Source organism: Notolabrus celidotus, chromosome 7 (genome assembly GCF_009762535.1).
Source record: "Notolabrus celidotus isolate fNotCel1 chromosome 7, fNotCel1.pri, whole genome shotgun sequence".
Taxonomy (NCBI): Eukaryota; Metazoa; Chordata; class Actinopteri; order Labriformes; family Labridae; genus Notolabrus; species Notolabrus celidotus.
The window spans coordinates 4,698,249-4,724,276 of record NC_048278.1 but is presented as its reverse complement, the minus strand read 5'-3'; the positions used below and the strand labels follow the sequence as shown (position 1 = coordinate 4,724,276).

At 41.6% G+C, this 26,028-nt stretch overlaps 1 protein-coding gene across 2 annotated transcripts; it reads left to right on the top strand.

The window, feature by feature from the left end:
* The first annotated feature begins 265 nt into the window (after window positions 1-265).
* LOC117815674 (NACHT, LRR and PYD domains-containing protein 12-like) lies at window positions 266-24,524 on the top strand. Of its 2 annotated transcripts, XM_034687526.1 has the most exons (15): window positions 266-455; window positions 3,395-3,542; window positions 4,987-6,888; window positions 14,807-14,983; window positions 15,312-15,560; window positions 15,653-15,823; window positions 15,908-16,081; window positions 16,894-16,943; window positions 17,025-17,590; window positions 18,674-18,729; window positions 19,583-19,797; window positions 19,870-20,138; window positions 20,774-20,890; window positions 20,964-21,105; window positions 23,329-24,524. In XM_034687526.1, the coding sequence occupies exons 2-15, from the start codon at window positions 3,421-3,423 to the stop codon at window positions 23,643-23,645; spliced, it is 4,527 nt and encodes a 1,508-aa protein (XP_034543417.1). In that variant the 5' UTR covers window positions 266-455; window positions 3,395-3,420; the 3' UTR covers window positions 23,646-24,524. The 2 variants fall into 2 exon arrangements, with proteins under 2 accessions (XP_034543417.1, XP_034543418.1); XM_034687527.1 differs by lacking the exon at window positions 14,807-14,983 and having other exon boundaries at window positions 271-455.
* Window positions 24,525-26,028: the final 1,504 nt, after the last annotated feature.

Below are 26,028 nucleotides of genomic sequence, written 5' to 3'. Positions count from 1 at the left end.
ATGAGAGGAAATGAAACCAGAGGAGAGAGGAAAGAGGAGATTTATATCTAGAGAAATGAGATGTCCACTCCTCCGGAGCATCACGTGAAGCGACGTCGGTTTGTGATGACGGCTTTAACAGCTGTTAGTGTCTGCACACATGTTCACTGTAATAACTCTGATAAATATAAACAGTAACAGAGCTCTGTCTCTGTGCTTTACCTGTTTAACACACACCTGCACATGAAGAGAATCTGCTCTCTGTTTATTCTGTCCTGAAGCAAGTACTTCCGGTTCGAGTGAGGAGCGAGGAGACTGCAGTTTAGAGCTTTGAGATGCACCCCGCTCTGCAGGGTTTCATACGTCGCTTCAGTCTCTGGTCTGAATTTTAGATTTGACTCCAGCTCTCCTGAAATGTAGATCCTGTTTGTCCTCATCAAGGCGGACAGGTGGACTCCTCCTCCTCCTCCTCACGGGTCTGTTTGTTCTTTCATTCTTTTCAGCAACTGCACAGTTTGCTCCTCCATGTTTGTCGCCTTCTGCTTCTCTCACGTTGAACAGCAGTGTGGAATCAAACATCAGGAGATTAGTAAAGAGCACTTTTATTCTGAAAGGTTTGCTAAAAGTCAAAGGGTTCTTCCTGAGGACTGAATCCAGCTGCAGCTCGTGTGATTTATTACAAAGCTTTTGAACACTAAGGCAGTTTTCCAAACCTCCTACTATACTAGCAGTACGTACTGATTTGGCCAAAATTCAGTATGTAGTATGTGAACAAGTGCAAAATCTGCAGTATGCCAAAACTCCCCGGATGTCTACTGATTCAGGAATGTTTCTCAGTCTGCATCGGACCAGTCTCAGGCTGTTTTCGAAACGGCCAGCTAAATACTACCTGCATTTGAATTTAGTCTGTAGTATGACTGTTCTGTTGGATCTGGTCTGCATGATGCTGGGCCCATAGACTGTACATAAAGGCTGGGCCAGACACAGACGTCACTGGATTTCCGGTTTCAGAAAGCGGAAGTAAACAATAGCCAAGCTGATAGAGAAACTGCTTCTTTAGCATCACTGATGATTTAGAAAGTTAAGAAGTGTTTTATATGGAGTTTAATAATTTTCACAGCACACAGAAACCCCCGTCAAAAAAGAAAAAGCAGAACGAGCGCTGTGCATTGTGGGAAACAGTACGCGAGGGACACTGGTGGTATACTAGGCGGTTTCGAAAACAGCCTCCCTCGCATAGTTTCCCACAATGCACAGTGCTCGTTCCGCTTTTTCTTTTTTCTTCTTCTTTGATGGTGGCACTCCGTTTTTAGGTGCTGTGAAAACTATTAAATTCCATATAAACCACTTCTTCACTTTTTAAATCATAAGTGATGATAAAGAAGCAGTTTATCAATCAGCTTAGCGGTTGTTTACTTCCGCTATCCAAAACCGGAAATCCAGTGACGTCTAGCTCAGCCAAGCGGCAACCTCCTGTCTCAAACTATGAAGCCCATGCGGAAGTGTTATAAACTGCAATACATCAAGAATCCGCTTGAGGCTGGCTGCAGAAACACCAGGAAACCATATACACACCAATTCAAAAAAGACAATCTTTGCAGCATTAATAAACATGTTTACAACCTGGTTCAAAAAACGGCTTGGCTCTACGTAGCTAATTTCTCTATCGGCACACACTGTCCAGGGGTGAATTTTTTTCTAACGCGACGGTTGAGAAGATATTAAGATTACCATTTTTGCCCAAATAAGGACATGACTGACTTGACTCCCGGTCGGGAGCACATAGCTGTTGGCTAGGAGGCTCAAACCCCGCCTCTTTACGTCACACCATGCCTGGTTGATTTCTGCATTTCCAATATGGCTGCCGCCATCGATAGGCTTCAAAACAGCTTTCAGGAACAGACGGGTGACGTCACGGATACTACATCCATTATTTATACAGTCTATGGACCCAGCATACTGCAACACAGATAGAAGAGAACAGTCAGACTAAATTCAAACGCAGTTTGTAGTAGGCAGTACCTACTGCCTACTACATTAGTAGGTAGTATGTAGCAGGCCGTTTCAAAAACAGCCAAAGAGAAGAAGAGTAAAGAGTTTAGCAAGAGACCTCATACAACAAATATCTTGCCCTGGACACATTTCAGAATAAAAGCATGGTGTGAAAGTCTCCACAGAAAAAAGGCTTTTATGTTGAAAAGCATAAAAGCTCCAGCCAGTACTGAGTGTGCAGAGATGGTATGGATTTAAAAATGTGTCAGAATTAATCAAACAAAATAATAACTAGCAAATGTCTTTTATCTTTCAGTATAAAGATTTTAAATTGTCTTTTCGGAAATATAAAATGTTTTACGGCCAACAATCCGACATGGTCCAAACTACTGACAGCAAACAGCAGCATCCGTGATCTACCTGTTAAACATTAACAGTCTGCAGAGGGATTCTTAACGTAGCTCTACACTTTCAGCAAACAGGTTAAACTGACTACAGGATCTGCATGAGTTTAAAGTCCTCTCAGATGATGCAGCATCCATACCTGTTCACCTGGTCACCTGTGCAGTACGTCAGTCTGCCAGGTCAAAGGTCCATAAGGAGGAAAGCAAAGGAACAGGAAGTGTGTGTAGTCAGACAGATCGTTTGGAGCTGTGAGGCTGAATAATCTGTACGTTGTAAGTAGCTCTTCTTAACCCGTGTGATAAACCTCACTGTGGTGCTATGTTCATATTCAACAACAGCTAAGAAGCACTGTCAGTGTTTTCTGCTCTCATTGAAACTGCTGTTTGTGTCTTTGAGCTGCACACTGAGCCTGGGTCAGCTGACGGGTCAGTGAGTGGGGTGGCTGTGGCTCCAAAGTACAATCTCTTGTTTCTCTGAAAAGCAGATGTGTGATTGGTTCTCTGCCTCTCCTTGTTGCCTGATGCCTCCTAAGGTTAGAATAAGAGTAAGGGTTAATAAAAGCATCAGTAGCAGCAGGCTTAATCATAACAGCACAGGAAACACGGCTACATGTGCATGTAGACTGTTTTCTGCAGATCAGGTCAAACCAGCTTAAGGACAGTGCTCGAGTTACGCACTACGTCTGCAAGGCTTGCTGTCCCTGCGCCCCCTACTGACCAAACACCAGACACGACAAACACACAGCCAAAGACTTCTCCAGACCACTGTGTGTGTGTGTGTGTGTGTGTGTGTGTGTGTGTGTGTGTGTGTGTGTGTGTGTGTGTGTGTGTGTGTGTGTGTGTGTGTGTGTGTGTGTGTGTGTGTGTGTGTGTGTGTGTGTGTGTGTGTGTGTGTGTGTGTAGATTATGAAGATGATGATGATTGTTGAAGATGAAGTGAAGCCTGCGTCTCACTGGCTGAATCCTGTTTTCGGTTATGATTTTCTTCATGTTCTTTATTATCTGTCTTTTTGAACCAGGACTCCGCTCGCCGTCTGGAAGAAAGATGGCCGGCTGTGGGAACAAGTTTCAGATGGACAAGGAGGACGCAGAGCTGAGTGGCCGTGAGGAGAGAGAGAGAAGCTCACCTTTGAGGTTTGAAGGTGCTGCCAGTCCATCACTCATCTGGTAAGAGAGTGATAACAAATGCTACAAACAGGAAGTGGAGAGACAGAGATAGAGAGGGAGGGAGAGAGAGAGAGAGGGAGAGAGAAAGAGGGAGAGAGAGAGAGATCTGAGCTGGAGGCCAAAGCAGTGTTGCTCCTTAATGCCAGGGCAAAAGTCAGGTTTGGTGAACCGCTGACAGTTTGAATGAGGGAACACCTTCATGTTGAGTTTAAAGTAAACACTCGTGCTCTAAAGATAACGTTCAGCTCTCAGACGTCATCCTGATACATGGCCTATTGCGTGGCCCCTGATGGCCGATGGCCCCCAGCACTAGGGTTGGGAATCGAAAACCGGATCCGACTTAGAACCGGTTCCAGTTGATGAATTCCATCGGAACTGTACCTCAAGTGTTATCGATTCATTTCTCAGCACGACGTCACGTCACGTCACGTCACGTAACGTCACGTCACGTCACGTCACGTCACGTCACGTCACGTCACGTCACGTCACGTCATGCTGCGGTACGTTGCATAATGTCACACACTCTGCAACGCAGAACTCCTAGGTGCAAATATGTTCATGTTCAGTCTTGTGCAGACATAATTTTGGAAAAAATAAAATGGTTCCTTTTGGTCCGGAAGACTGTGTAGAACTACTTTTTCCCCCTTAAAAATACTCAGGAATCGTTAGGAGAATTGATAAGGAATTGGATTGATAAGCAGAATCTACAATGGCATTGACATTGATAAAATCTTATCAATTTCCACCCCTAACCAGCACACAGACATGAACACAGAACGGTATGGAGGAGTGAGGTCATTGCATCAGCAGGCGGCACCTCCCTTCACTCGGCCAAATTACACCAGATCCTTGAACCGGTCCCGATAGGCTTCTATTCTAGTCAATGTGTTAACTTCCTCTGGATCCCCTCCGTTGTGTTGCGGCAGGTCGGAGCCCTCAGATACACAAGAATTCTATTGTTGCCGGATGTCGGAGCACGACGGATCAATCTCAACAGAGCAGATGGAGTGGGACAGGAAGTCAGGCACCAAAACAAAATGAAAACATCCGGTTAATTTTCAGAATAAAACACTCTGTGTTATCACCAGATCGTATTTCACTTAACTACAACAACAAACCGCCATGATGAGCGGAGCCAGACCTGGAGGGTAGTCTGACTTTGACATGAGTCACCTGTAGAACAAGAACCACCACGCAAGCATGGGGACAGCTGTTTGTCCTTCTTCTGTTAGATCTAGGACAGGAGCATGATGGGAAATGATCTCAGCAGGAATCTAGTTGAAGTCTTGTAAACAGAGATCCAGAAAGAAGGCGTCAGTTAGCCTCAGAGTAGCAGATCGGTCACAGTCTGCCAGCTAATGAAGGACTGGTTCTCAGTCACAGTAAGATCCAGTTCTTCATGTGTGTTCTGCTTCCTTGACTGTTCTCTCTCATGTTCTAACAGGGCACAACAGGAGAACGCCACTCACACAGCTAAAGTAGAACGACACGGATACTCAGGAAGACCAGTAATCATACAAAAACATCGTATAATTGTGAGGATCCCAAATGACGGCGTGAAACAGAAGCTAAGAGACCACCTGAGGGAAAAGTACACCTTCATTAAAGAGGGCACATCAGCCAGTCGGTCTCGTCTGGAGCAGATCTACACCCGAGTCTTCATCACTGAACAACATGAGGATTACGGCTGCAAACCACACGAGATTCTAGATCAGTTGAAACTCCCAGACGACAGATCTCCATTTTCCCCCTATGAAGAAATCAACTGTCTGAGTATCTTCAAACCAGGAAGAAAGAAGTCCCAACAGCAGCCTGAAGACCAGAGCCCCATTCGCAGAGTGATGACCAAGGGAATCGCTGGGATCGGGAAAACAGTAGCGGTCCAAAACTTCGCCCTGGACTGGGCAGAGGGAAAATCCAACCAGCACATCGATTTTCTCTTTGTGCTTCCTTTTCGAGAGTTAAACCTGCTGAAAGAGGCGGAATACACTCTGCTGCAGCTTCTCCTGCACTTTTATCCCGAGCTGAGACCGTTTAAAGACGCACAGCCACTTCTTAACTCAAGCTTGCTGTTCATCTTTGACGGTTTGGATGAAAGTAGATTTCCTCTGGACTTTGAAGGGGGTGCGAGGATAAGTAATGTGGATCAACAAGCAGCGGTTAATGTGCTGCTGACAAACCTCATCAAAGGGAACCTGCTGCCAGACGCTCTTCTCTGGATCACCTCCCGCCCCGCAGCAGTCGGACAAATTCCTTCCAAATATATCGATCAGATGACGGAGGTCCAAGGTTTCACTGAGCGACACAAGGAGGAGTACTTCCTGAGGAGGTTCGGTACCTCGGGTCAGGCTGGGGAAGCTCTGTCCTGTGTCAGAGGGATGATAAGCTTCCACTTCATGGGCCACATCCCAATCTTTTGTTGGATCCTAGCCGAGGTCTTCACGAAAGGATGGAGTGACCAGAGAAGCCGAGGAATCACAACGATGACAGAGCTGTATATTTATTATCTGATCATTCAAACCCAAAGATCGGCAGAGAAATACGGCGTGACGACGAGCTCCCGTACGAAGAACAAGAAGAAGAAGGCAGCACAGAAAGGCTCCATGATTTTCAGTATTTCCAAGTTAGCGTTTGAGCAGCTGCAGAAGGGAAACATCATCTTCTATGAAGAGGACCTGAGAGAATGTGGCATTGACGTTAACAGAGCTGCAGTTTTCTGTGGACTCTGTTCAGAAATCCTGAAGCAGGAACACGGCCTGTACAAGAAACAGATGTTCAGCTTTGTGCATTTAAGCTTCCAGGAGTTTCTGGCTGCACTTCACATGTTCCACTGCTGCGTGACAAAGGAGATCCACACCTTACAGTCTTTCCTGGAGGTCGATCCCACCGACCTCAGCCTGCTTGAGTTGCAAAAAAGAGTCATTGACAAAGCCTTGAAAAGTGAGAAGGGTCAGCTGGATCTGTTCTTGTGCTTCTTCCTCGGGTTCTTCCTGGAGTCCAATCAGACTTTGCTGCAGAGTGTGCTGCCACAGACTCAGAGCAGCTCACACACTGTCCTGGAGATGAAGAAGTACCTCCGAAACTTTCATGCAGGAAACATTGCACAAGAAAGGTGCATGAATCTGTTCCTCTGCAAGTATGAGCTGAGAGAGGAGAGCTTTCAGGCGGATGTCAGAAGATATCTGGACGCGGGAGCAAGACTCTCACCCATCGACTGCTCGGTGCTGTCCACCATGCTGCAGATATCCGGGGAACTGGTGGAGGAACTTGATCTCACAGTATGTAACACACCTCTGTATGGAGTGGAGAAACTCGTCACGGTGATGAAGAACAGTAGGAAAGCTGTGTAAGTATTCTGGAGATGAAGGATCCCTTATGGAGTCCTTCATGCTTCAGTAATGATGATGCAGGTGTGATCAGCTATTTGTCCAGAAAGTGTGGACCCACCTTTTGTAAATATGCCAAAGAGTTGTTTCATGCTCGTGTTTATTTCCCGCTGCCACTCCAGACTAAACCGCGGCTTGCTGAGTGTTAGTGACCCAAACACTACAACAGACTGCTAACAGAGCGCTAAGAAAGCGCTAACAGAGCACTAACAGAGCGCTAACAGAGCGCTAACAGAGCGCTAACAGAGCGCTAACAGAGCGCTAACGGAGCGAAAAGCAGAGTGTTAACAGAGCAAAAAGCAGAGCGCTGAGTTACACTGATTATCTCTCTGGATCCTGGAGGGATTCATAACCTTATGTTGCGTTTAAACCAAACGTGAACGATCCCGTTATTGGTGCCTCAGAATTCTGCCTTAAACATCAAAGACAACATTCTAGAATTCTGCCCTTCAGATCAAAGACAACATTCTAGAATTCTGCCTTTAAGATCAAAAGCAACATGTAGAATTCTGCCCTTAAGATCAAAGACAACATTCTAGAATTCTGCCTTTAAAATCAAAGACAACATTCTAGAATTCTGCCCTTAAGATCAAAGACAACATTCTAGAATTCTGCCCTTCAGATCAAAGACAACATTCTAGAATTCTGCCCTTCAGATAAAAGACAACATTCTAGAATTGTACCCTAAAGATCAAAGACAACATTGTAGAAATTCTGTCTTTAAGATCAAAGACAAAATTGTAGAAATTCTGTCTTTAAGATCAAAGACAACATTCTAGAATTCTGTCTTTCAGATCAAAGATAACATTCTAGAATTCTGTCTTCAAGATCAAAGACAACATTCTAGAATTTCACCCTAAACATTCAAGACAACATTCTAGAATTCCACCCTAAACATTCAAGACAACATTCTAGAATTCTGCCCTTAAGATCAAAGACAACATTCTAGAATTCTGCCTTTAAGATCAAAGACAACATTCTAGAATTCTGTCTTTAAGATCAAAGACAACATTCAAGAATTCTGCCTTTAAGATCAAAGACAACCTTCTACAATAATGCCCTTCAGATCAAAGACAATATTCTAGAATTCTGCCACTAAGATCAGAAACCAAATTCTAGAGTTCTTCCCTTCAGATTAGAGACAACATTCTAGAATTCTGCCTTTAAGATCAAAGACAACATTCTAGAATTCTGTCTTTAAGATCAAAGACAACATTCTAAAATTTTGCCACTAAGATCATAAAGAACATTCTAGAGTTCTGCCCTTCAGATCAAAGACAACATTCTAGAATTCTGCCTTTAAGATAAAAAAAAACATGTAGAATTCTGCCCTTAAGATCAAAGACAACATTCTAGAATTCTGCCTTTAAAATCAAAGACAACATTCTAGAATTCTGCCCTTCAGATCAAAGACAACATTCTAGAATTCTGCCCTTCAGATCAAAGACAACATTGTAGAATTCTGCCTTTAAGATCAAAGATAACATTCTAGAATTCTGCCCTAAAGATCAAAGACAACATTCTAGAATTCTGCCTTAAAGATCAAAGACAACATTCTAGAATTCTGCCCTTCAGATCAAAGACAACATTGTAGAAATTCTGTCTTTAAGATCAAAGATTACATTCTAGAATTCTGCCCTAAAGATCGAAGACAACATTCTAGAATTCTGCCCTTCAGATCAAAGACAACATTCTAGAACTACCCTAAAGATCAAAGACAACATTCTAGAATTCTGTCTTTCACATCAAAGATAACATTCTAGAATTCTGTCTTCAAGATCAAAGACAACATTCTAGAATTCAACCCTAAACATTCAAGACAACATTCTAGAATTCTGCCCTTAAGATCAAAGACAACATTCTAGAATTCTGCCTTAAACATCAAAGACAACATTCTAGAATTGTACCCTTCAGATCAAAGACAACTTTCTACAATTCTGTCTTTAAGATCAAAGACAACATTCGAGAATTCTGCCTTTAAGATCAGAAACAACATTCTAGAGTTCTGCCCTTCAGATTAGAGACAACATTCTAGAATTCTGCCTTTAAGATCAAAGGCAACATTCTAGAATTCTGCCCTTCAGATCAAAGACAACATTCTAGAATTCTGCCCTTCAGATCAAAGACAACATTCTAGAATTCTGCCCTTCAGATCAAAGACAACATTCTAGAATTCTGCCTTTAAAATCAAAGACAACATTCTAGAATTCTGCCCTTCAAATCAAAGACAACATTCTAGAATTCTGCCCTTCAGATCAAAGACAACATTGTAGAAATTCTGTCTTTAAGATCAAAGATAACATTTTAGAATTCTGCCCTAAAGATCAAAGACAACATTCTAGAATTCTGCCCTTCAGATCAAAGACAACATTCTAGAATTCTGCCCTAAAGATCAAAGACAACATTCTAGAATTCTGCCTTTAAGATCAGACAACATTCTAGAATTCTGCCTTTAAAATCAAAGAAAACATTCTAGAATTCTGCCTTTAAGATCAAAGACAACATTCTAGAATTCTGCCCTTAAGATAGAAAACAACATTCTAGAATTCTGCCCTCAAGATCAAAAACAACTTTCTAGAATTCTGCCCTTCAGATCAGAGACAACATTCTAGAATTATGCCCTTAAGATCAAAGACAACATTCTAGAATTCTGCCCTTCAGATCAAAGACAACATTCTAGAGTTCTGCCCTAAAGATCAAAGACAACATTCTAGAATTCCACCCTAAACATTCAAGACAACATTCTAGAATGCTGCCTTAAACATCAAAGACAACATTCTAGAATTGTACCCTTCAGATCAAAGACAACATTCTACAATTCTGTCTTTAAGATCAAAGACAACCTTCTACAATAATGACCTTCAGATCAAAGACAATATTCTATAATTCTGCCACTAAGATCAGAAACAACATTCTAGAGTTCTGCCCTTCAGAAAAGAGACAACATTCTAGAATTCTGCCCTTAAGATCAAAGACAACATTCTAGAATTCTGCCTTTAAGATCAAAGACAACATTCTAGAATTCTGTCTTTAAGATCAAAGACAACATTCTAAAATTTTGCCACTAAGATCATAAAGAACATTCTAGAGTTCTGCCCTTCAGATCAAAGACAACATTCTAGAATTCTGCCTTTAAGATCAAAAACAACATGTAGAATTCTGCCCTTAAGATCAAAGACAACATTCTAGAATTCTGCCTTTAAAATCAAAGACAACATTCTAGAATTCTGCCCTTCAGATCAAAGACAACATTCTACAATTCTGTCTTTAAGATCAAAGACAACCTTCTACAATAATGACCTTCAGATCAAAGACAATATTCTATAATTCTGCCACTAAGATCAGAAACAACATTCTAGAGTTCTGCCCTTCAGAATAGAGACAACATTCTAGAATTCTGCCCTTAAGATCAAAGACAACATTGTAGAATTCTGCCTTTAAGATCAAAGATAACATTCTAGAATTCTGCCCTAAAGATCAAAGACAACATTCTAGAATTCTGCCCTTCAGATCAAAGACAACATTGTAGAAATTCTGTCTTTAAGATCAAAGATTACATTCTAGAATTCTGCCCTAAAGATCGAAGACAACATTCTAGAATTCTGCCCTTCAGATCAAAGACAACATTCTAGAATTCTGCCCTAAAGATCAAAGACAACATTCTAGAATTCTGTCTTTCACATCAAAGATAACATTCTAGAATTCTGTCTTCAAGATCAAAGACAACATTCTAGAATTCAACCCTAAACATTCAAGACAACATTCTAGAATTCTGCCCTTAAGATCAAAGACAACATTCTAGAATTCTGCCTTAAACATCAAAGACAACATTCTAGAATTGTACCCTTCAGATCAAAGACAACTTTCTACAATTCTGTCTTTAAGATCAAAGACAACATTCGAGAATTCTGCCTTTAAGATCAGAAACAACATTCTAGAGTTCTGCCCTTCAGATTAGAGACAACATTCTAGAATTCTGCCTTTAAGATCAAAGGCAACATTCTAGAATTCTGCCCTTCAGATCAAAGACAACATTCTAGAATTCTGCCCTTCAGATCAAAGACAACATTCTAGAATTCTGCCCTTCAGATCAAAGACAACATTCTAGAATTCTGCCTTTAAAATCAAAGACAACATTCTAGAATTCTGCCCTTCAAATCAAAGACAACATTCTAGAATTCTGCCCTTCAGATCAAAGACAACATTGTAGAAATTCTGTCTTTAAGATCAAAGATAACATTTTAGAATTCTGCCCTAAAGATCAAAGACAACATTCTAGAATTCTGCCCTTCAGATCAAAGACAACATTCTAGAATTCTGCCCTAAAGATCAAAGACAACATTCTAGAATTCCACCCTAAACATTCAAGACAACATTTAGAATGCTGCCCTTAAGATCAAAGACAACATTCTAGAATGCTGCCTTAAACATCAAAGACAACATTCTAGAATTGTACCCTTCAGATCAAAGACAACATTCTACAATTCTGTCTTTAAGATCAAAGACAACCTTCTACAATAATGACCTTCAGATCAAAGACAATATTCTAGAATTCTGCCACTAAGATCAGAAACAACATTCTAGAGTTCTGCCCTTCAGATTAGAGACAACATTCTAGAATTCTGCCTTTAAGATCAGACAACATTCTAGAATTCTGCCTTTAAAATCAAAGAAAACATTCTAGAATTCTGCCTTTAAGATCAAAGACAACATTCTAGAATTCTGCCCTTAAGATCAAAAACAACATTCTAGAATTCTGCCCTCAAGATCAAAGACAACTTTCTAGAATTCTGCCCTTCAGATCAAAGACAACATTCTAGAATTCTGCCCTCAAGATCAAAGACAACTTTCTAGAATTCTGCCCTTCAGATCAAAGACAACATTCTAGAATTCTGCCCTTAAGATCAAAAACAACATTCTAGAATTCTGCCCTCAAGATCAAAGACAACTTTCTAGAATTCTGCCCTTCAGATCAAAGACAACATTCTAGAATTCTGCCCTTCAGATCAAAGACAACATTCTAGAATTCTGCCCTAAAGATCAAAGACAACATTCTAGAATTCCACCCTAAACATTCAAGACAACATTTAGAATGCTGCCCTTAAGATCAAAGACAACATTCTAGAATGCTGCCTTAAACATCAAAGACAACATTCTAGAATTGTACCCTTCAGATCAAAGACAACATTCTACAATTGTGTCTTTAAGATCAAAGACAACCTTCTACAATAATGACCTTCAGATCAAAGACAATATTCTAGAATTCTGCCACTAAGATCAGAAACAACATTCTAGAGTTCTGCCCTTCAGATTAGAGACAACATTCTAGAATTCTGCCTTTAAGATCAGACAACATTCTAGAATTCTGCCTTTAAAATCAAAGAAAACATTCTAGAATTCTGCCTTTAAGATCAAAGACAACATTCTAGAATTCTGCCCTTAAGATCAAAAACAACATTCTAGAATTCTGCCCTCAAGATCAAAGACAACTTTCTAGAATTCTGCCCTTCAGATCAGAGACAACATTCTAGAATTATGCCCTTAAGATCAAAGACAACATTCTAGAATTCTGCCCTTCAGATCAAAGACAACATTCTAGAGTTCTGCCCTAAAGATCAAAGACAACATTCTAGAATTCCACCCTAAACATTCAAGACAACATTCTAGAATGCTGCCTTAAACATCAAAGACAACATTCTAGAATTGTACCCTTCAGATCAAAGACAACATTCTACAATTCTGTCTTTAAGATCAAAAACAACCTTCTACAATAATGACCTTCAGATCAAAGACAATATTCTATAATTCTGCCACTAAGATCAGAAACAACATTCTAGAGTTCTGCCCTTCAGATTAGAGACAACATTCTAGAATTCTGCCCTTAAGATCAAAGGCAACATTCTAGAATTCTGCCCTTCAGATCAAAGACAACATTCTAGAATTCTGCCCTTCAGATCAAAGACAACATTCTAGAATAATGACCTTCAGATCAAAGACAACATTCTAGAATTCTGCCTTTAAAATCAAAGACAACATTCTAGAATTCTGCCCTTCAAATCAAAGACAACATTCTAGAATTCTGCCCTTCAGATCAAAGACAACATTGTAGAAATTCTGTCTTTAAGATCAAAGATAACATTTTAGAATTCTGCCCTAAAGATCAAAGACAACATTCTAGAATTCTGCCCTTCAGATCAAAGACAACATTCTAGAATTCTGCCCTAAAGATCAAAGACAACATTCTAGAATTCCACCCTAAACATTCAAGACAACATTTAGAATGCTGCCCTTAAGATCAAAGACAACATTCTAGAATGCTGCCTTAAACATCAAAGACAACATTCTAGAATTGTACCCTTCAGATCAAAGACAACATTCTAGAATTCTGTCTTTAAGATCAAAGACAACCTTCTACAATAATGACCTTCAGATCAAAGACAATATTCTAGAATTCTGCCACTAAGATCAGAAACAACATTCTAGAGTTCTGCCCTTCAGATTAGAGACAACATTCTAGAATTCTGCCTTTAAGATCAGACAACATTCTAGAATTCTGCCTTTAAAATCAAAGAAAACATTCTAGAATTCTGCCTTTAAGATCAAAGACAACATTCTAGAATTCTGCCCTTAAGATCAAAAACAACATTCTAGAATTCTGCCCTCAAGATCAAAGACAACTTTCTAGAATTCTGCCCTTCAGATCAAAGACAACATTCTAGAATTATGCCCTTAAGATCAAAGACAACATTCTAGAATTCTGCCCTTCAGATCAAAGACAACATTCTAGAATTCTGCCCTTAAGATCAAAAACAACATTCTAGAATTCTGCCCTCAAGATCAAAGACAACTTTCTAGAATTCTGCCCTTCAGATCAAAGACAACATTCTAGAATTCTGCCCTTCAGATCAAAGACAACATTCTAGAATTCTGCCCTAAAGATCAAAGACAACATTCTAGAATGCTGCCTTAAACATCAAAGACAACATTCTAGAATTGTACCCTTCAGATCAAAGACAATATTCTAGAATTCTGCCACTAAGATCAGAAACAACATTCTAGAGTTCTGCCCTTCAGATTAGAGCCAACATTCTAGAATTCTGCTTTTAAGATCAAAGGCAACATTCTACAATTCTGCCTTTAAGAACAAAGACAACATTCTAGAATTCTGCCTTTCAGATCAAAGATAACATTCTAGAATTCTGCCCTTCAGATCAATGACAACATTCTAGAATTCTGCCCTTCAGATCAAAGACAACATTCTAGAATTCTGCCCTTCAGATCAAAGACAACATTCTAGAATTCTGCCCTTCAGATCAAAGACAACATTCTAGAATTCTGTCTTCAAGATCAAAGACCACATTCTGGAATTCTGCCCTTCAGAATTCCCGTCATGACTTGACTTTCACGATCTGAATGCCCCTTTATTATATAATTTACTGCTTTCATGTCCACCGGGTTGTGCTGTTGAGTGTTTTTCTGCTGATGTCAGCAGAAGTGTCCAACAGGAAGAAGCTGATTAACCATGAAATAATCAGGACTACGAGTATCTCTCCACCTTCGGACATAACACTTGCTGCTAATGCTAAACTAGCTCAACTCAAACACCAGCTAACACTGGACACACTGAGCTCATCAAAGCTACCACTCAGTTCAGAGTGACACACATCACCTACTTCATGACCAATCACAGGGCTTGCGGTCCGCGTCGGCTCTACGCGGAGTTACATTTTGGAGGAGGTGCACGTCAGCTACGTGCGTAGGCCTCTGCGTAGGTACGGGAGCTACGCAGACCTACGGCGTAGGCTACGCTGTCAGTTCGACGCAGAAGTATAAATCAGCCTTAAGACTCAGATTTGTTGCTTTCTCCTTGATCTACAGGCTCAGGAGCCAGCATCTGAGCAATGACTGCCTTGATATTCTGCTCTCCATTCTTCAGTCATCAGACTCACTTCTGCGAGAACTTCACCTGATGTGTTTTGCTAATGCTAACGTTCCTCTTCCTCACTTGGTCTTGGATGTGCTTGGTGATCGGAACTGTAAACTGGAGACACTGAGGTCAGTTTGAAGGATGATTCTTCATCGTCTGAATCTTCATTTGAACCAAACTGTAATGTTGCAGGCAGGAAACAGGAGCGTTCAGCTCTGTGTGAACTGGTTAGTGTTTTGGAAGCTAATGAGGAGTATGCATACAGTTTGTTGGTTCCAGGAGGAGAGCGAGGACTGGAATATGTATTTAATGTAAAAGGCTCCAAAATATTACCAGACAAACACCCCGACTCTCTGCCAGGCACACAGCTTAATTTACTCCTCCCAACACACCTGAACATTGTGGACTTTCACCGCATGCAGACTTGTAACTGATATGATGTCCTATTCTCTACAGATTGTCCAGGTTCACTTTAGATTTCAGACATTGTCACATCTTGGCCTGCATCCTTCAATCAAAGCAGTCCTCACTGAGAGCCCTGGACCTGGCTGACTGCATATACAGTTATCAGCAGGATTACAGCAAGTATTTTTCTGAGGAGTTGGAGGCTCAGGTGGAATATGAAGATTTCACTGATGACATAACTCTGCTGACTTTTATTCCTGCTGGTTTGATTGGTCCACTCTGTAAACTGGAAGAGTTCAGGTGATGTTTTTTTCTCTTTTATAATAAATACGTCTCGGTAAATGTTCTCATTACTAAAATGTTTAATAGTCGTTCTTGTTTCTTGAGTGCAGCATGCCTGGTTGTCGCCTCACAAACAAATGCTGTCAAGTGTTCGCCTCAGTTCTCAGCTCAAACTCCCAGCTGCGAGAGCTTGACCTCAGCCGTAATGACCTGCAGGATTCAGGAGTGCTGCTGCTCTCTGCTGGACTTGGGAGTTCCACATGTAGGCTGGAAAAACTGAGGTACCGATGTCCTGTAATACAGTTGTTGTGCAGTAACACCTAGGGCATTTGTGGTCTCTTTGTAAGGAGTCTTTTATTCTACAGGCTGTCATATTGTGGGATCACAGAAGAAGGCTGTGCTTCTCTGGCCTCAGCTCTGAGGTCCAACCCCTCCCATCTGAGAGAGCTGGACATGAGCTACAATCATCCAGGGGAGGCAGGGGTGAGGCTGCTCTCTGAGAGACTGCTGGACCCAGGATGCAGACTGGAGAGACTCAAGTAGGTTTCACTGGTGGCCGTGCAGGAACATGGTTTTAAAGTTTTATTCACTGAACTGAATTAATACACCACAGTTTTACTGAAGGTCTGCATGAGAACAGAAAACTGGATGTGATGTTCAACAGTAATAAATACAGATCTACGTTCTGTCATCAAAGAGGAAGAAAATGTGTAATCATCAGCATACAATGTATCTCAGGCTCTCACCGAGAACCTGTTAGAAGTCAGAGAGAACAGGAGAAGCTGAGGAGCAATGACACTCAGCGGAAAATGATGATGAGTTAGCGGTGTTAGCTAAGTGGTGGAAAGTGATCAATTTTTCTTGGAATCTGTCCATCCCTTCGTCTGTAAAACGTATAAGAACTGTTCTTTCTCAGCAGCTATCTTCAAAGTGACGTTTTAACGTTTTAATGTTGTTAAAAAGCTGCTCTGAGAGATCTGTCTGAGGTTTGTTCCATCGCTCAGCATGGGCCTGAAAGAGGAAAGCTTTACTTTCACTGACTGTGGGAGGAACAGAGTGTATAGAGCCTGACTTCAGATAAACATTTATGCAAGGTTTCTTCTCCCCGCGCATGCATCTCTGGCTGCTACAGCTTCCTCCAACAGTCCAGAAACATGCTCCTAACCCTAAATGGCCTGTATGTGTGAGTGGGATTAGTTGGTGACCCTGCCTCTGGCTCAATGACTGCTGGGACACACTCCAGTCCCCCTGTAACACAAACAGGGCAGCGGTATAGATAATGGGTGATGGGATGGTCTTTATAAAGGTCGCCAAACTGAAAGTATGTCCTCATTGTGTTCCTCTGCCTCAGTGTCGACCATGATGAAGAGCTCTGGATTAACATGCAACTTCTGAACAAGTGTAAGCTACCTCTAAGGATTAATCTGTGAATTTCTCTCCCTTAAAGCGGTAAAACTGTACTCTTCTCCATCTTTCCTTCAGATGCTTGTGATCTCACACTCGTCCCCGACACTCTGCATAAAAAGCTTGTCCTCTCTGAGGGTGAGAAGAAAGTTTCTTCCACTGAAGAAGAGCAGCCATATCCTGACCACCCAGAGAGGTTTGATCAAGTGATGCAGGTGCTGTGTAGGGAGGGTCTGACTGGACGCTGCTACTGGGAGGTGGAGTGGACGGGATTTGTGGGTGTTGGTGTGGCATATAAGAGCTTAGAGAGAAAAGGACACTTGTTGACAGATATTCAACTTAGCAACAAGGCCTGGATGTGCACTGTCAGTGTGTGGAATGGGTATTCTTTCTTTCATGGGCGAAGGGAAACTTTTATTCCTGTCCCATTCATTAACGTAAAAGCATTTCTGGCCAGAAGGAGAAGACTGGGACTGTTTCTGGACTGGATTGCCGGGATGCTCTCTTTTTATTCGCTGTCTGGAGACAAGAAAACCCTTCTTCACACATTCCACACCACTTTCACCGAGCCTCTCCACCCAGTCTTCTCTGTTCATGTTGGATCTGTGACCATTTCCACAGCAAAGATGTTGAGAATGGATAACGTGAGTATGTCTGGTTTATCTCTAAGTAAAACCCCCTGCCTTTCTTAAGCCCAGCCTGCACCCTCTCCCTTCACACTGTACTGCAGTGATTTGCACACCTGCACAGAGGGTCGGCCCCATTGAGAGCAACCCTAAACCAGTTTGCAGCAAGTAGGAGTAAATCCCTGTAAATATAAAGCTTCAGCCTCTGGAATAGAAAAAATGAAGTCAGGGCAGAGATACATCAAACCTTTGATCTCAAAGACAGAACTCTAGAATGTTGTCTTTGATCTTAAAGACAGAATTCTAGAATGTTGTCTTTGTTCTTAAAGACAGAACTCTAGAATGTTGTCTTTGATCTTAAAGACAGAATTGTAGAATGTTGTCTTTGTTCTTAAAGACAGAACTCTAGAATGTTGTCTTTGTTCTTAAAGACAGAATTCTAGAATGTTGTCTTTGATCTTGAGGGCAGAATTCTAGAATGTTGTCTTGAATGTTTAAGGCAGAATTATGTAATGTTGTCTTTGATCTTAATGGCAGAATTCTAGAATGTCGTCTTTGATCTTTAAGACAGAATTCTAGAATGTTGTCTTTGATCTTAAAGACAGAATTCTAGAATGTTATCTTTGATCTGAAAGACAGAATTGTAGAATGTTGTCTTTTATCTTAAAGGCAGAATTCTAGAATGTTGTCTTTGATCTTAAAGACAGAACTCTAGAATGTTCTCTTTGATCTTAAAGACAGAACTCAGAGAGAAAAGGTTGGACTTAAAAATAATCGGTCGCCCAAACTCTCTTCCATATTAAGGCCATGATTGCCAGCTATGTTGACCAATGAGGCTCCTGCAGCGCTGAATGCTCCGGATTTTCAGAGTAGAGGAGGAACAGTGAGAGGAGACGTAACACAAGAGTCATTGAACACACCATAACCGTGAGAGTCTACTTCAAACCCACACAAGAACCTGTGACTCTGATGTGTCTTCTTCTGTGGAGTGAGAGCACACTGTCATATGATGGAGGGAGGAGGGTTACCGGTTTGGAAAAGACCCCATGAGGTGGTTTCACTGCTTAAACTACAGAGTGATTTTTCTGTTTTGGATTGCAGGCCAAGTTGAGCTTCACACCTGAGGTGATACCAGAGAGACTCGGGGTTTCCTACAGGTAAGGAGATAAACAGTTTCTCTCCTGGTTACTTTCGGTTACTTACAGTGAGCTTTAGATGTTTCATAGACGCTCATTCATCAAACAGGGTGCCCAGTTCAAAACCAAGACTTCAGCTAGCAGACCATCACATGTTGAACATTGGTTGTGGATGATATTACGTCCCTGTCTCTGGGTTTGATCAGGAACAGGACCTCAGAGTGGGTTTTTGGACCAACAGGTCTGAATTCTCCTGTTCCCTTTAGAGGAAGGATTCACGTTTCAGTAGTTTATCACATTAATCAGAGTTTGATCAGCAGGATTTAAAAGAGTTTTTAAGAGTTCTATTAACAATATAAATCAGTTCTCAGTCTGTTGATTTGTGAATGTAATAAAATGTTCTTTCTGATTTTTTAGATTTATAAATAAAAGCTGCTCTGCTGCACAGAATGATGAGACAGGACTCAGAGGAGGAGACGGCTTCAGAGAGTTTATTCATTCAGATTCAGGGTTTATTATTTCAAAGAAAACTCTGTTACAAATGAAGGATCAGAGTCAGGATGGTGATTCTGATTTGATAACTCTCTGATGTGCATTTACACTCTTCAGGAGTTCCACTTTGGTTTGATTCAGGTCCTGTCTGCATGATACTGTTGTTCCGGTGTGTCTCAGATCAGCCCCTGGAATACAAACAAAACAAATAAATAAATGAAGGATTAAATAAATGAATAAAATGGATTAATTATTACATGGATGAATTAATGAATAGATAAATTAATGAATGAATAGATAAGTGAATGAATCCTGGTGTATTTGTGAAGCCCATGCTTCCTGATTTGAGTCTGATAATGAAAGTGGACTCTGTGTCTTGCAGATTCCAGTTTCCAGGTGCAGGTGTGTTTGAGTGCTCTTTGACTGGGCTGGTGTTTAAAGTGACCCATGAAGGAGAGGTCACATACAAGACCCTGATCTGGGATCAAAAGCTCCTTGAACCAGCTCGCAAAGTGCCCGGAGGACCGCTGTTTAGCATCAGGTGTCCTCAGGACTCCATCTGTCAGCTGCACCTCCCTCACTGTGAACCTGAACCCGGTAAGAACACTAAAAACATGTGTACAGCTCTTCTCTGAACACAACATGAATCTGAGCTCTGGATACCTGCAGGTCTGGTCTCTGAGGCCCTCTGTGTAGTCCACATCACTGAGGATGGCATGAGCATCATAAAGCCGCTGGAAATCACTGATAGTCACGTGGTGGTGGAAACTCCTCACCTCTCCGCCTTTGGCATCGTCTATGATCTCATCCAGAGGTTCAGGACTTTCATGAACAAACCAGTGTGTGGCCAAGTCCTGCTGTTCCTGCGCCGAGCCTACAGGGGAGTGAACCTCATCCTCAGCATGATCCTGCTGCCCAGTAACGTACCTCTGCAGGAGGTAAACCGCTCTGTCACATCGCTGTTCACCAGCAGTTTCATATGTTTTAGCCTAGCATACAGGTGTGCTCACACCTAATGCAAACACAGAGTGTGTGTGATGATGATTCTGAGGAGTGTGTGATGTCACATTAAGCAGCCCTCACTTGAACTTGAGCCCTCACGGAGGACTGACTCTGCCCCGTCTGTGAGATGGGATGCTGCAGCTCTTGTACACGGTGCAACAAGATTGAAATGCAGCTCCCATTTAACAGAGCAAAAAGTTAGAGGAACAAAAATCATTAAAACAGTAGACTAACAAAGACAAACACAGCATTTCAGCAGTCCCCACTTTATCTTTGCATCATGTAGCATGACGTGCACTTCAGGGTAAAAACTGTGTGTCCTGGTTTTCATTGTCCTGCATCTCCTGCCCGAGGGCCGCAGTTCAAACAGGTGATGTCCTGGGTGTGTTGGGCTCTTTTGAGGGACCGTGAGCTGTAGGGGCAGCTGATGATGATGATGATGATGAGAGCGATGCTTCATCATGCACCCATAATGCATCATGTTTTTGTATGAAAGATTCACTGTGTTGTCATGGCGTCCCTGTGCAGACTGGGTTTCTAGTCTCACTCAATCATTCTGATATCTTTGAAGGTGAAAGCACAATATGAAAAGTGTGAGTACATCCAGGCCCCCTCCTACTGCCTGCTCCATAAAACCCAACACTACAGCCTCCAGACTGAACCCGAGGGCTTCACCGTCCAGCCTCATGTGAGTATCAGAGCCCTGAGAGCCCCAGACTGCACGTGATCCGGCACATGACATGTCTGATGTTCGTTTGCAGAGCGCGGTGTTTTTTGAAAACTACGGGCCTAACTTCCACGCACTGTTTGAGGTCACCCTGACCACGAGCACAGAGGAGGTGACTCTGATGGTGAGAGATCCGGAGGGAACGCAGGTGTGGGTGCACAGCCTCCATCTGCCAGGTAAATACTGAACCTGATGCTGTTTGTGTTGAGATTTCAGGCTCCTCTTTAAAGTTCAAACTGGATAATCAGAGAAATAAGTGATCATTAAAGCTCCTGTAAGGAGTCCTCAGCTTAGTGCTGAGCGATATTGAAAATGATGTTATCACGATGAAATATTTCATATAAGTCAAAATCAACGATAAACGATAAAAATCAAATCATGATTTCATTTAAATTTAAAGTCATATCTTTGCTCCTGAGTCAAAGTTGAAGAAAAGAGACAGTTTTTGAGTTTGTATCTGGATTTAGTTTTCTGATAAACTTCTTGAATCCATCATTTCTGACGGTGCTAACAGGAAGCAGGATTTTAATGTAAGATGAGATTTTTGTGAAGTTTTAGTTTGTAATTCTTATTTTCTCAGGTTGAGGTAATGTCCTTAATTTGGTTTCAATTTACAGCAAAGATATATCAAATTGTATTCTGTATATCAGTTTAATAGAGTATTGTTTTGAGTCTTGCTCTCCCCTAAGATTACTAAGGGTTACGGGCAGAGTGATGTTGTTTCCCACAGTGAAGTGAATGCATCACGGTTATTCAGGACAGTCGTGGTGGACATTAAACGTGTTAGAAATGCACAGCAGAAGTTGTGTCTGTGCTCTTCCTTTACCCACATCCTGAAAGTATATTTAATGAAGTGTATTAAGTTAATAGTTAACGCAGAGTCGACACAGTGTCAGACTAACGACTCTGCATTGAGCTGGTAGGTTTTGAGTTTTCTTCAGTGACGCTGTCGCTCTTTCAGCTGTGTTTACATTCTGCTCAAGCTGCAACCTCCAGTCTAAAAATAAGAGTCCAATACGGAAGTGCTAAAAACTGCAGTTCATCCGCTTGAGGCTGGCTGCAAAAATACCGTAAACCACATACACACCAATTCAAAAAAGCCGATCTTTACAGCAGAAATAAACATGTTTACAGCCTGGTTCAAAAGACCAGTGTAGTCTGTATAGCTCATTTCTAGATCGGCACACACTGTACGGGGGGTGGAATTTTTCATTACCCCGATAAATTTTGAAGATATTTAGATGACGAGTCTTCCAATGAGAGGCACAGCTGACTTGATTGACAGGCAGGAACACTGTAGCTGTTAGCGAGGAGGCTCAAGGAAGCCCGCCTCTTTACGTCACAATCGCTCGACAGCAGCAATATGGCTGCCGCCGCCGCCTGGCCTCAAAACAGTGCTTCAGAAACAGATGGGTGAAGTCATATTTTATACAGTCTATGATTCTGCTCCAAACATCTATAAGTCCCACCTACCTCTCACCCTGCGACATGATTGGCTGTTCAATGCCGTCTCCTTCTTCGGTCTAATGTTGGGTGGCAATTAGCGTTTAAGGCTCACTAGCGCCCCTCCCTTTTTAGTGGTTGGTGGGTGTAATTACATTTTTATTTATATTGAATTTGTATCAAATATTTGTCATATTTATATCGACAAAAATTAGATCTCTATAATTATTGTTATCAAATTATCGCCCAGCCCTACCTCAGCTGTTATCAAACAGACTGAAATGAATGCTGATGCTTTGATCTCAGACTCTGAGGGAGGATCCGGATCACTTCAGGACGTTATTGTAGATGTTCCCTCAGGGATCATGGGCTCTGACCGTCAGAAGACAGCAGGAGGATGTTTGGATTGCAGAATACGGTTCAGTCATATGCAGGGTTCGCGTTCAGATGTGCAGCTTTGTCCACAGGGGGCGCTGATACCACCTCACGGGTCCTCACAGAAAGGAGACAGTTTTTCAGGCAGGGAGGAGACATTGGACCACACGCTGAGGTACAGACAGGGCTCAGTGATTCACATGACAGCGAGAGGAGAGCAGTCAGCTGACAGGGAGCAATGACTCGGACCGAGACTTCGACGTGTTGTACCGTGGCTTCAGATTCACAGAAACCGGCCCCGTGGAAACTTTTGTGTCAAAGACGAGCAGGACGTCGGCTGAGCGGAAAAAAAGAGCAGGGTCAGGGGTCGTGCTGAACCAGCCTCACTCCCTCTGAGACCTTCAGAGCAGCACTGATCTGTACCAGCACCTCATAGACAACACATGCCCTGTGTCATGTTTCATTCACCCACTGTGTTGATCCAGTCCTCCATCAGTCAGAGCTCCTCCTTTAAAGTTCTGAATACTCTTTCTTTGTGTTCTCTGATGAAACATGACTAACCGTTGAATCATGCTTTCCAGCGTTGTCTACGGATGATGATGAGAAAGTGCCGTCGAGGAGGAGCCGTACTTCAGCAGAGGAGAAGCTGCAGCGAGCTCGGACGCAGTTCATCGACAGAGTGTCGGACCCAGTCCTCAACAAGATGCTGGATGAACTTCTGCTGTACAAAGTTCTAAGTGATGCAGAGAGTGAGGCGTCCAGGGTCAAACCGCGCGCAGATAAAGCACGAGATGTGATCGACATGGTGCGCAAGAAAGGAGGCGAGGCGAGTTTGAAGATGATCACCATCTTCTCCAGCAATGATCCTTTCCTCTGCAGAGACCTCAGCTTGGCCTGACGCTGAGGAGCACCGTGCTGTGCTGCCAAAACGTCTCTGACTTCAATGGACAAAGTGGGAAAATGTGCTGACTGCAGTGAAGAATTCGAGGTTCATGGAGAGTAGGAGGACTCAGAGGATTCACACCACTTCACTGTTCTCCAGAGAACAGCTCGGGGACACAAACTGAACTAAGTCTTCAAGCTGGCGTCAAAGATACACACTAACAGCCAGATTCAAGTCGTCATAGTAGCAAACATGGAACATGACCTCAGGTGACACCCTGCAGCTGATCTGAGGAGCTGAAGTTACACCTGAAGCTTAAAGCTGAACACAGAGGGAGGGGGTCTTGGATGGAGGTCGGTCCAGGACTAACAGAATGAAGTGGGGATGAATGCATGCAGGCTCCCATGATGTGATGCGTACACTGTCACCTGCATGTCTTCACTCTGTGTTATTAGACATCAGACTTCACTGTGGTGCAGGCAGTAACCCTGAACACGCTGGTCCTGACCTCAGATGACTCCAGACCCTGTCACCGTGGTTCTGTAGGTTAGAGGAGAATCAGCTTTGTGATGCTGAACCTCAACAGACCCTCTGACCTCTGACCTTGCTTTGAGCTTCACCCCTCCGCTCTGTTTGTGAGCCCTCTCCTCATTGACTCTTAGCCTGACTGAAAAGCTCTGGCTGCATCGTTCAGATCTGTGACCACACGGTCCTGCACGGTCCTGAGGCTGGAGGTCCAGCACAGGGAGGGGGCCGGTTTGTGATCAACAGAAAGTCAGGCTAGCTTTAATGTTGTTGTTTTGTATGGTTTGTGTGTAACTTTATGTTTCTAAGATTGTTCCTGTTGTTGTTTTTAACTATTGTTCTTGGAAGTAAATAAATGTATTATTATTCAAATTTTATCATCATCATCCTTATCTTTTTATCTTCTTTATTACTATTACTGTTAATATTATAATTATCATTAGTATAATATTATAATAAGTAGTTATAGTAGATTTTAACATTATTGTTATTATATTTATCCTCATGATTATTATTACTTTTATTTTTACTATTATTATTATTATTGTTATTATTATTACTTTTAGTATTACTATCATTATTATTGTTATCATTATTACTTTTAGTATTACTATCATTATTATTATTATTATTATCAGCATTATTATTGTTAATAATATTACTATTATTAATATTGTTTTTATTATCAAGTCATTACCATCGTTATTATTAATATCATAATTTATTTGTATTATTATTGTTATTATGATTATTTTATTATCATTATTATTATTGTTGTTAATATTATTACTTTATTATGACTATCATTATTATTATTATTATTTTTAGGTTAATATTATTACTATTATTGATTTGTATTGTTACTATTATCAAGTCATTACCATCGTTATTATTAACATCATAATTTATTTTTTATTATTATTGTTTTTATGATTGGCAGGCCAGATGTTGCAGTGCATTCTGGGATTTGTATTAGCAGTGATGAGCATGATATACCCTGAAGCTGGACATGTTTAGACCTCGAGTATGACTCCTGTGATTTAGAGGTGAAACAAGTAAGACAATGTTGACATATTAACTTTAATCCTTCAGCACTATTTATAACAAGTACAGCTTACTCTACAAGAACAAAAACAGCACAATAAATTCAAACTAGAAAGGTTGCATTTCCTGAAAGCAAATGCGTTGAAATGCTGAAGCTGAAGGCTGAAAGCTGTGAAACACAGCTGAACATGTGGAAGAGTAGTAGAAGTAGTTGAATTAGTGGAAGTAGAAGAAGTGGAAGGATTGGAAAATGTAGAAGGAGAGGAAGTTGAAGAAGTGGAAGAAGTGGAAAAAGGAGAAGAAGTTGAAGGAGTGGAAAATGTAGAAGTGGAAAAAGGTGAAGGAGTGGAAAAATGTAGAAAAAGGAGAAAAGGTGAAAAAGGAGAAGTGAATAAAGTGGAAAAATTAAAAAGAAGTTGAAGTGTTAGAAGTAGTAGCACCTATAAACCGCTTGACAAACTATAGAAATGTCTTACCTGTGTGTACGGTGTGTGTGTGTGTGTGTGTGTGTGTGTGTGTGTGTGTGTGTGTGTGTGTGTGTGTGCGTGCTTGTGTTTGTCACTCACTGATGAGGTCATCTGAATCACCTGTGTGTGTGTGTGTGTGTGTGTGTGTGTGTGTGTGTGTGTGTGTGTGTGTGTGTGTGTGTGTGTGTGTGTGTGTGTGTGCATGCGTCTTTGTGTTTGTCACTCACTGATGCGGTCATTTGAATCACCTATGTGTGTATATGTTTGTGTGTCTGTGTATGTGTGTGTATGTGTGTGTGTGTTTGTGTTTTGAGGTCATCTGAATCACCTGTTTGTGCGTGCGTGTGTGTCTGTGTGTGTGT